Raw genomic sequence first — 12,464 nt, forward strand, 5'->3', positions numbered from 1 at the left:
TATATTATATATAAATAGAACAATTTTATTTATAAATAACACATTTTTCTCAAATATATAAATGAAGGTGTGTGTATTATATACAAAATAATTATACACACACATATTATGTAAACACAAACTTTTATTTTGGATTCGATTAATCGTTTACAGCCCTACTACATCGTACAGTGAGAGCGGTTCAAAGACGGACGTTGTCACGGTTTTGCGACCAAAGATTACCTGCGATCATTTTCTGTGAGAAATTCAGCAAGATCATCTCACAGTGTGTGTTTGCTGCTACGACCTACGTCTACTGACTAGCCAATATACAAATGCGACATGAATTGATTCAACTGGAGATGGTGCTACAACTTAAACTGCCAAAGTGCGCTTCATCTTACTCTATTTGTTTACCACTAGCGCACGCGTTTTATTCTTCTATAAACTAACTTGCGGTTCAATAGGTGTCGTCATCATCGTACAGTCTACATGCATGTCGTACCCAAGTTTATCAGATCCATGTCGTAGTCTGATGTGTAATGATCTTATAGGATTGCCGGAATTTCTTTATTTCTATCGTCACAGACAGGGTTTGTAAACTGCTGTTAATTAAATGAATCATGTGTGACCGTTTTGCTGCTCTCGTCTCGGATGACTGCAGCTAATAATGTGGTGTAGTGTTTAAACATCCAGGCGGATCAAACCCCAGCAGGGGGGTTTCAGGAATGATAATCATTGTGCTCTTGATCAAAACACAACCTCAGGTTAGTCCGGGATGACTGATCCGGTAATAAATTAACTGTAAGTAAACTTTAAAGAATCCTGCATAGCTAATTAGTAAATGTTTAACTGTCTGCTGTTCAAGGGCTCTAGAGCAGCCATTCCCAATCTGTGGTCCGCAGACAACTAGTGGTCCGTGAGGGTACTGCAGGTGGTCCGTGGAAAGGCAAAATAAAATATTAAATTATATATTTTGTTACCTTCATTTTACCAGGAAATACCCATAAATAGTAAAAAGAATATGTAGGCCTATATTGATATAAAATTAAATTGTCAAGTTATTGTGTGATTACTAATATAGGCTAGTGGCGCTCGGCCGTGACGTTCAAGTTCAGTGCCGTTAGAACCACAACATGGATCGGTGGATAGCAACATGTTCTCTGAAGAGAAAAGAGGCAGAGGTTACCAATAATGAAGAGATTGACAGCGAGTCGGAGACATCTACGAGCCAGATTCCTCATAAAAATAAAAATAAATGGCAAACATGTTCTCATTATCACATCACACGCATAGCCTTTAGGCAGTTTATATGAAACGAAATGTTTATGAATGAAATGAATAAGGCCTGTTATTATTTTAATTTCCAGTTAGTTTCTTGATCTCGCGTTTCTGAAATGTTTTGCGGATGTGCTGTTAAGTGGGCAAACTCAAGCCTACTTTTTGAGGATTTGTAAAACTCTGAAGATTAATAATCCCCTAAAATCGCCAAAGGTTTTGAAATTTTGACTATATCCAAGTGTTCTTATCATACTCCATTGCTATGGAAATATACGCCTGTTGTTCAAATGAACCTGATTATGCCCTCGGGCGCTTGAGTAAATGCATACATAAAATATGTGGCAGCTGTTGTGTGCAGTAAACTTTCTTTTAACAAGCCTGTTGTACTGATGTGACGACCAGTTATAGTTTTAGTGCTAGTAAGCCTATTTAGAGGTGCAGATTAATTCAGGTAGGACTGTGTGTAGACATATTTTATTGATAATTTATCATTTATCCATGAAAATTCTTGATTACAAATAGTGGTCCACACTCAAAAAAAGTTTGAAAACCCCTGCTCTAGAGCAATATGTGAATACATTTGGGAAAGGAGGTTACGAGTTGTGACGAGTATCAGGAATGTGCTGTTGTGTCTGGATTCCTGATCCATCTGCACTTCAACCTGCAGTCGAATAGATTCCCTACATGATCAATGAATGTATTGAGCAAAAAAAGTTCTTCAGTAAAAAAAAGTTCTTCAGTAGTCAAAAGTAAACTGAGGGTACGTTTACACGATAACGATCTGCTTAAAACGGAGTTTTTCCTTTGAGTTTTCCCGCGTACAGACGACACCATTGTCAAAACGATCCCTATTCAACGGATGATCCGCGGAAACGACTAAAAGCGCTGTATTCTGCTGCCAGGCCAGTAGATGGCGATGAAACACTATAGACTGAACACGTAATACACATGTGCATGACGTCATCGTCTTCATTGATTCGCGTTTTTGCTGTTTAGGCTACACGGAGACCGTTTTCAAAAACATGCACTTTGAAACCCGTTTTTAAAAGTTTGCGTTTTCAGGAACCCAAAACGCCGTTGTCGTCTAAACGAACGGCAGAACTAGAGATGCTCATTTCGGTTCATTTTCCCGACCGACAACCGCCGCTCGTTATCCGATTATTAACCGTTAACTGATAAGATTATAATATTGAATTGGCATTAAATAAAAAATTAAATAAAATAGGCCTACACTAAATATATTATATTTAGTGTGGTTGCATGTGCCGACGCACCCCGTGAGTTAACAAATATAGGCTATATAGTTTTTTTTTTTTTTAACCATGCAGCAAACAAACAACTACAAAAAAAAGCTAAAAATATATATTTATTTTTTTACTTTTAAACCATTTAACTGATAGTATTAATCGGTCAAAATTTTGACTTTCAGTTAACGGTTAAACGGTCAATATGAGCATCTCTAGCCAAAACGCATAAAAAGTTATAAGTATAAGTATTATTTTTTTTCCATTATATTTTACAGAAAACGTATTCCATCGTTCACATGTTTGGGGTCAGTAAGACCTTTAATGATTTTGAAAGTCTCTTCTGCTCACTAAGGCTGCATTTATTTGATCAAAAAGCACAGTAAAAACAGTAACTGCTTTCTATTTTAATGATAATAATAATTCATTAATAATCCGTTACATTTATATAGTGCTTTTTCTGAGACTTTACATAGAAGGGGGGGAATCTCCTCAACCACCACCAATGTGCAGCTCCAATTGGATGATGCGACGGCAGCCATATTGTGCCAGAACGCCCACCAGACACCAGCTTACTGGTGGAGAGGAGACAGTGATGAAGCCAATCAGTATATGGGGATGATTAGGAGGCCATGATGGACAGAGGCCACTGGGCATATTTTGGCCAGGATGCCGGGGTTACACCCCTACTCTTTTTCGAAAGACATCCTGGGATGTTTAATGACCACAGAGAGTCAGGACCTCGGTTTAACGTCTCAGGACAGTGCTTTTTGGCAGTATAGTGTCCCCGTCACTATACTTGGGTGTTAGGACCCACACAGACCACAGGGTGAGCGCCCCCTGCTGGACTCACTAACACCTCTACCATGTAATATGGTGGCAAAGCTGAATCTAATGCACCATCACTCCAGTCCTCAGTGTCACGTGATCCTTCAGAAATCATAGACTCTTTTTTTCCATAGACTCGAGGTTAAAGCATTAGTGAAGTAAACAAAAAAAAGCTTACAGTACCTGGTATTCCCAGGCGGTCTCCCATCCAAGTACTAACCAGGCCCGACCTTGCTTAGCTTCCGAGATCAGACGAGATCGGGCATGCTCAAAGTGATATGGCTGTAAGCGAAATCTGCTGCCAAAAACGGGCTATTTAAACGGTTAAAACATTAGTGAAGTAAACAAAAAAGCTTACAGCACCTGGTATTCCCAGGCGGTCTCCCATCCAAGTACTAACCAGGCCTGACTTTCCTTGGCTCCCGAGATCGGGCGTGCTCAAAGTGGTATGGCCGTAAGCAATATCTGCGGTCAAAAACAAGTGACTGAAATGTAATCGAGTACACTTGTTTCTTCACATTGAGTTGACAGTTTGAACATTCTTGTTGGCAAAAAACCCTGATTCAAAAGGAAAATATATCCTTACCAGAAAGATACATTTCTTTGATGAATAGAGACCAAGGCCAATAACGGGCCACGTTGAGATGCTTACGTGTGCACAAGTCTAGGAAATTTGGTTTAAAGATGTGTTAGATGTGCCACCCTGAGAAGCTCCCAAAGTTTCTGTCACACACACACACACACACACACACACACACACGGCACCGGCGCCGCCCTTCCACTCACGTCACTTTTTTTAAAATCCCCAACAGCGTGAAACATGAGTCCCGCAAACGCGGCGCCGAGGAGCTTGTATGTAATCGGCGGACAAATGGCTCCTTAGTTTCGAAATGGTTTGGGTACAAGGTGATCGCGTTGAAAATAAAGGCGTTTGTCTAGCGTTAGCAGCTCATTTGAAACATTGCCGCGGCTCATTTCAGAAAATGACAGCTCCGAACCGAAGAGACGCGCGCTTTAGTTTGAGGTAGTGCTAACAATAATAAAGAAAGATGATGATTATCATCACCTTATCTGTTACCACTGAAATGTATTTGTAATGTATTTTCATATTTAAGCACTGTATCACACAAGTTGCAACTTACGTTACATCTGTGTCATTCTGTTTGGTGAAATGGTCCCACACACTACTATTTTCTGCATGCTTCCTCCTGTCGTCTGCCCTGGCGCTAACCTCGAGTGTGTTAGCCTGTAGCCTTTACTTTCTGCAAACCTTGTGAGCGCGCGAACCCAAACGCTGTGACCTCGCGCCGAATGTTTTTATTGGTTTATTAAGTACAAACGGGTGAGTTATGAAAGATTGAGTGAGAGGGATTTGTTCACTTCACACAAAAAGATCTTGTAATGAGATGCTAACTGTAGTAGCGTTTAGTCCACTGTCTATAATAGACTAATTTAGAGATCACTTTTTTTTTTTTTTTTAACCGACGGCCGAAAACTTTGATCGGTTAACGTTGATACGGTCAACCATCGGTCAAACGGTCATCGGTTAACATCCCTATGCTGGACACCTACTGCAGATATTACAGCCGTACTGTTGCAGTACGAGTCAGTGTTCTCTGATTCTTTCAGGAACAATGCTTGTTTGATTAAGAAGTATGTTGTGTCATTCAGCCTGTAGGAATCAGCCTGCAAAATGTAAAGCTCACAACAGGATTTAAGCCCAAACTATACTTCAGTTTTTACGTGAACGTTTATTGACGCGGTACTATGTTTTTCAATTTAAGTATTGACTTGGTACCAAAGTGCGAGAGCTGAGTCACGATTCTTTTGTTTCAAACAGAGATTTCTGCATAATTTCACCACTTCCTAGATGCATTTAATTTTTTCCTGCAACTAACTGACTAATAAAATCTTGGTTGACGTTTAGTCTACTATTAGGGGGCAGCCCTAGTTGCATGCATACATTGTGTGCATACTAGGCTATGTTGATAAGGAAATCTATGGCTGTATGCCTAGCGCATGTGTAAAACATTAAGTACTTTAGACTTTCCAGAATTAGGTTTTAAAGGCACATTTGCCATGTTTTCTTTGAACAGGAGGTGCAAAATAGCCAATTGGCAGTGGCATTGTTGGGGAATGTTAAGTTTTTTTGTTACTCTCTTAAAAATGAACTAATTCACCAACTGTCACTGAAAGACTTGTTGCCGCTTTGTTAGCAAATTGCTGTTTGTGTGAACTTATTGACCATTAGTAGCACGCTGAAATCCCCTCTGAATGACTCTATATTCAGTCCTTTTACAACACCACCGCTAAAAAGTAATGAAGAACCTTTACGCACCAGCCGACTAACTGATTGTTTGATGACGAGTCAACCGTCCTAACTGATCCCTACACAAGAAGTTCTCCTTCTTCCATCCACAGGCTTCTTTGACCTCTGTCTCTCTCTCTCTGTGGCGAGTCTCAGTGTGATGTGAGGCCATTGAGTTTGCAGCCTTTGGTCTCTAAGACTGGAAGAATCAAATACTGCAGGTCATGTGATGTTGCTGTGACCTGTGCTGCTTAAAGGAAGTTAACGATTCTGGGTCCGATTCAGATTTCTCTTTAAAAGAAAAAGACTTCTTTAAAAATATTAGTACTTTCGGGAAATATTTCTTATCATTTTCATTGCATTTACGACCCTTAGACTGTTGCCAAGTGATGATCGTTTCAGATTTCAGCAAACCGGGTCATTACAATCAGAAATAAAGACTTTAATGATAAATCCAATCCAACATATGGCCATGGGTGTGTATTAAATGCAAATGCTAAAATAAAAATGCATTCATTAATTTATTTTCTAATGTACTGTCATATGAACAACTAGTCAACAACTTCACTGATTCAACTGTCTGACGCTTTTGCATGATTTGCCTTTTGCAAGTAATTTGCCTCTGGGCTCTGAATAAGATCTATTTCTTTGTTCCTTTGTCTATAGATAACGTGTAGGTTCCACCCAGTGTAGGCGCATTTGACAACAACTCAAACATTCCTGTTTTGTGGGTTGATTTTAAGGTTATGAAGTTTGGTGAGAGGCATGTGTGGACAGCTATCATCTGACTGTTAGCTATAAGAGGATGTTGTTTAAAGTTGCCCTTTTTGCTGCAAGTCTTGTGCAATCTTGTGGGTATAAAATACATAACACAAGCTTTATTCCAACATTGCTAATCTAACAGCCCAATATTCTACACGGCACATATTGGTAAAATCGTCAATTACAATTACATTATTTGTTATAGTACTTTTCTACAATTGAATGAATTATATTAATATCATGAATATTCATCCATCCATCCATCCATCCATCCATCCATCCATCCATCCATCCATCCATCCATCCATCCATCCATCCATCCATCCATCCATCCATCCATCCATCCATCCATCCATCCATCCATCCATCCATCCATCCATCCATCCATCCATCCATCCATCCATCCATCCATCCATCCATCCATCCATCCATCCATCCATGCATCCATCCATCCATGCATCCATCCATGCATCCATCCATGCATCCATGCATGCATCCATCCATGCATCCATCCATGCATCCATCCATCCATCCATCTATCAGCAAAATAAAGTAAACTCTGACATAGCCTATTATACCCAACAATCCTTCATACAGTGGACTACCAATAAACGGTATAAAAATTTGGGATTAAAAAACACGTTTTGCTTAAGTGTTTTTTTTTTATTGCTAATGTAACCTTTTTACACCACAGACTGAACAAATTTAAGCATTGCTTGGTGATAGTTTGACCTAAATTGGTAATATCTAATTGTGTACTCAAATTTAACAGCTGACCGCTATTCAACCGAATTCATTTGTGAGACAGTCTAACAGAAGGATTGCCAAAACCACTGAAATATCAACAGATTTAATAACTCTGAGTTCTTGTCATATTTTATTACCATTTTCTAAACCATAGCGAATAAACTGTGAGAAATGTTGAAGGTGTCTGAATAAATTTTGGTTTGTACATAAACACAGTAGGCTATATCAATTATGTATATGTATGTTTGTAAGGATTAATTTCCCTGAGCTGACTACATTGTATTCTGGGATCACCTTCACAAAGAACACATACAATGGTGCTGTGCTGTCCTTGTGAAACAGCTTTCAGCTTTGGTAACAAGTCTATGCTAACTCATGTTTTGAAACAACGATGTTGGTTCACTTTGAAACGATTGAGCTTAAAAAGCCAAACGATTGTTTTGTTTTTTGTGGGCGGCAGATGTGTGGCATAGACCCAAACTTGCTGTGTAATGATCCTATAGCAGGAAGTGGTGGGAATTGCTTGTTATTTCTCTCTCTCTCACATTACATACTTCCAGCACCACATTAGCATGCCATGCGGTGTTGTGGTTTGCTTTTTTTCTTAGCACAGGACTAGATTGTTTCAGTTTGTTTGCATATGTCCTTCTTTTTGCAACATTGGAAGCTAGTGGTCGACCAATATAATTTTTTTTGATGGCCGATATAAATCTCACACAAATAAATAACAATTTTGTGAATATTTGCTAGATGTCTGAGGTCCGATCAGGCCGAGCACCACAACACTCGTAGCCAATCAGCAGTAGGGGGCGTATTTGCCCATTGAGGGGGAGGAGAGAGAGTGAGCAAGTGGGATATTTGTAGAAAGACTGTAGAATGATAAAGCTGAGAATGAGATTACCAATGAGGAGAAGCTCAGAGGAATATCACTGGAAAAAGAAGGGTTATGATCAGGCAAGATCTTTAAGACTCGTGTTAATACTGGAGAGACCCAAGCGGGAAGGCCTGATAATAGTAAATGTGGAAGTGTTCATTGTTAGTCAACATTAACTAATGTTAACAAATGAAACCTTATTGTAAAGTGTTACCAATTTCTTTTTTTTCTTTTTTTAAATAAACATGGTCTTGGCAGGTTTTGTGAGATTCAGCCTTGCACCCCTGTAGATGCTGTTTGTGATAATGGCACTGAGTGTTTTTCTGCGTTGGCCGAGCTGTCTCTGATTCCCGCCACTAAACGATGCTAAAAATAACCACAACTAGAGACAGGGAAACAACAAACAGGAAATAATGCAAACATGTTGTGCCTCTGTGCTCCCTGAAACGTCAGCAAGTTTGTTCTCGGAGAGGAAATCACCTTGTCTGTTCTAAAACAGATTTGATCTTGTTTTCGCTGATGCGCAGATCTATGTGGAGGGATCACATCTCTGATTTATTTACTGATTTGTTTCCTTCTCAGCGGAAGCACAGGCGGTCGAAGTTGCCCGACCACAATGGGCAGGAGCAGAAAATGGACCCTGTGGCCTTTGATAGGCAAAATGCCCTCTCTGGGGCGAACCATGTCCATTGGAGGCAGCGTCAGGATCGGCCCGCCGTGACCACCATCATCAGGAGGGTGTCTAGACGGAGAAGCAAGCCTTTGTTGAAGGACAAGAGCCTTGGCGGGCTGGAAGATGGAGTGGCGGTTGAAAAAGTTGCCCATTACGATCCCTCAAGCAGCCGTAACTTCAGCGAGACTCAGCGAGGGGAAATGGCCAAGATCCATCTAGTGGCGCCTGGAGAGCCAGGCAGCGTCGAGGGTGCTCCTCAAGTCCCAAACAGTGACTTTGTGCCCAAATGTGAGATCTCGGGCAAGGACGCCCTGTCTGCCCTCCAACGTGCTGGTTCACGACAGTGCAGACAGGAGATCGCCAACATCGTCTGCCAGCACCAAGCAGGACAGCTCATGCCTCAGTCTCTGCCTCAGTTTTGCCCACAGCATGGTAACTGCACTCTTTCATCCGTCATATATCTACATCCAGTCATGTCTGAAAGGTAAAGGGATAGTTAACTTCAAAATCAAAAACATTTAAAGGACAAGTTCGGTATTTTACACTTAAAGCCCTGTTTACAGATCGTATCTGATGAAATAGAACGGTTAAGATTAAAATTTGGACACATGCTCCTGTCCCGAGAATTTTAGTTTTATTTAGCGTTTGTGGACCTATTTTGCCAAACGCGTCACACCCAGATTCTTCCGTTGAGAGCTTGAATAATAGACACCAGTTGGTGGCGATAATGCACCTTTGCCGATTGCAAGCAAACCGCTGGCATTTCATTTAATACACAGAAGAAGCAGAAGAAGAAGCGGCGGAGGAATAACGTACCTCACACAGCACATTCAATACAATCAATGGAGTTGGACAAACACTACGATAAAACCTGTTGGAATGCATCCTTTTCAGCGTTTTTTTTGGGCCCGTATCAGTGAACACCCCTGACCACTCGGTGAGTTTCACGTCTTTGTAAACGAAAGTTTAATGTGTTTTAGGAAGGAATCTTCCAGTGGCCATAGACAACCATTGTGTGGGGGTGGGGGGGAAGCGAAATAAACCCAAAATTCTCGGGACTGGAACATGTGTCCAAATTTTAAACTTAACCGTTCTATTTCATCAGATACGATCTGTAAATAGGGCTTTAAGTGTAAAATACCGAACTTGTCCTTTAATCACCCTCAAGTTGATATTTTGAAGAATGTCGGTAAGCAGACAGTTGATGTGCCCCATTGACTTCCATAGTAGGGAGAAAAAAAAAAGGTCAATGGGGCCCATCAACTATTTGGTTACCGACATTCTTCAAAATATCTTCTTTTGTGTTCAGCAGGAAGGAAGAAATTCATACAGGTTTGAAACAACTTGAGGGTGAGTTAATGTTTTATTTTGAAGTGAACTATTCCTTTAATTGACCGTTCGCAAAGACCCGCCCCCTTTAGTTACTGTCGCTATGTCCGACAAGCTACGCCGCTCTCACGCCACACCATGTTCTCACGCATTGAAAAATACATTGCGGAGCAGAGAGGACACTGACAACGCGCTGACAGACAGGACAGACCAGGTTACTTTTAATATGAAACAAAGTTTTGTGGCTCTTTAATGTGTCGTGACAGATCGCTGTAGAGCATCAGTTAAAGCTGCTCGTGAATCGATCATCTCCTCCTTCTAGTTATTTTATAGCATCAAATAAACACGAATGAACATGAGAAGGAATGTTGTCTTAACCGTGGAAAGGCGTCAGTACACTCCGGTTTTCAAGTTCAAATCCTCCCATGTTAATCATCTAACTCTCCTGACTGCTTTGTTAGACAAAAATGGTGGATGGCGGATTATTATTGGTCAGATTGCCTGTCAATCAAACTCCCTGCGAAGGGTCAATTGGCATGTAATTCAATGCTGAACTTACTTAAACTTACTTGAGCGTAAACAATCGTTGTTGCAATAATTTTGTATTATCACTGTAAACAATCTTGTAAAAAGCGTTATATTTAATAAAGGTGACTTGACTTGACATGTATAGTTTGTTTGTTTTCTCTCTGTCCATCTTTAGTGATCTCCAGTGCCATCCAGCATGCAGATTTTTCTGACACCGACCTCTCCAAGGTGGAGAACCCGGTCAGGGTGGTTTTCGTGCTGGTGGTTCATGGACGAGCAGTCCGACAGTTGAAACGTCTCCTAAAAGCCATCTATCATAAAGACCACTTTTACTACATCCATGTGGATAAGGTAAGTTGGAAGACCCCAACTAGATTTTTTTCCAAATTGAAATTTTGCTCAGAATTGATATGCATCTAAGAACAGCCTCATGAAACATTAATACAATTTAAGGTCTCGATTTGAGTTGGACATGACGAAAGTAACGATTTGCGGTTCATTGAGTAAAGCTGCAGTCACATTTACCGTTGTTCTGCAAAGTTCGATAGAAATCCACACTATTGGGAATTTCGCGTGAGGGCGAAAGATTTTTCCCACAAAAATTTCGCAAAGTTTTAAAGTTGTTCACGTGGTTTCGCCACATTGAAAGCTGCTTTGTTTGAGAGTGACTTCTGTGTGAGCCGAGCTTCATACATTGCTACACTGCTACACTTAGCCAAAGTTTTGCTAATGTGATCTTAAGTCAAGAACAATTGTAATTTATTGCGTCATTTCAAATGTTTATTTTTTTTATATGCAGTTATCTGTGAATTTAAACTACTTTAACATTTTAAAATGGTTAGAGCCTGTATGTTATAGACCTTATTCCGAGCCGCGCCATTACAGGAATGAAAGCGAGGGATACAATTACCGTGTTTTCAATGCCATCCATCCGCTGTATAAAGCACCAGGTCACTTATTTTGCACAGCTCATGTTGCATGGGGTTTTTTGTCTCCTGAAATTTCTCTGAAAGATATTTTTGCAGTTTTTTTGTCAGCAGAACAATCCAAAAACATCTTATATAACAGTACAATCCACTGAAGAGAATCATGTCTTTCCCTCACAGCCTTGTTTTCTTTCCCGCAAAAAATTAAGATGGCACTGATGTGAGTATGGCCTATTGTGAAGTAACACCAATTAAAGAGAGGTTGTGTAATCATTTATATATAAAATATAACAATAGTATAATTATATCACACAAAGGCTATTTTAAAATTAGCATTGGTTTCCGTTTTTGGCTCTGCAGGTCCATAATTTTTGGTTGCTTTTGATTTTGATGCATTTCTAGTTTCAGACTTACTGCGAACCACACCAGAGTTCAAACAGTCAGGAGTTCAGAAAGCCACTGTGACCCCAAAATAACCAAACTCTGACATCAAATGGATGTCTCCGTTCCATGCCAAAAGCTTTAGTGCCCTTAAAGACAGCACTGTGTGTTTGATTCGTGATTGAAACTTGAGTGTTGGAGACACTCAGTGGCCGTCAGCTCACATGCTGGAGTAAGAACAAAGGTGTGTGTAGAGCTGAGGTTCGTCACAACTTGTGGGAAACCAGGTCTTTCACTGGAGGAATACTTCTCACACCTTGATACGATTTGGCACAACATCTGCTCTGTCTCTCTTCCTCTCCACATGCCTGTCTCGTTTGATTCTACCATTTCATTTGAAGTTATTTCAGGTTTTAGCCTCTTAAAAGTAAAGTTCTTCAGAGTTAAACTAAACTCCTGTCAAGAAGTCTTCCCTCACCCAGCAGCAGAAGAATTATGATAGCAAAAACTACTCCGATGCAGTTACATGCTTGCTGAACATTTTCATCATAAACTCATCGTTAAAGGGTTTTTAAGGGCTTATTCACAGTCTTTCCTACATTTA

At 40.3% G+C, this 12,464-nt stretch overlaps 1 protein-coding gene across 2 annotated transcripts in view; it reads left to right on the forward strand.

The window, feature by feature from the left end:
- Positions 1 to 12,464, forward strand: part of xylt2 (xylosyltransferase II) — a 35,472-nt gene that overhangs the window by 4,549 nt on the left and 18,459 nt on the right. For both annotated transcript variants that reach the window (XM_079624207.1, XM_079624208.1), the window contains exons 2-3: positions 8,606 to 9,128; positions 10,729 to 10,904. In XM_079624207.1, coding sequence (XP_079480333.1) covers positions 8,606 to 9,128; positions 10,729 to 10,904 — 699 coding nt within the window. The remainder of the gene's footprint in view (positions 1 to 8,605; positions 9,129 to 10,728; positions 10,905 to 12,464) is intronic.

This window comes from Phoxinus phoxinus, assembly GCF_949152265.1.
Source record: "Phoxinus phoxinus genome assembly, chromosome: 1".
In the NCBI taxonomy this organism is placed as follows: Eukaryota; Metazoa; Chordata; class Actinopteri; order Cypriniformes; family Leuciscidae; genus Phoxinus; species Phoxinus phoxinus.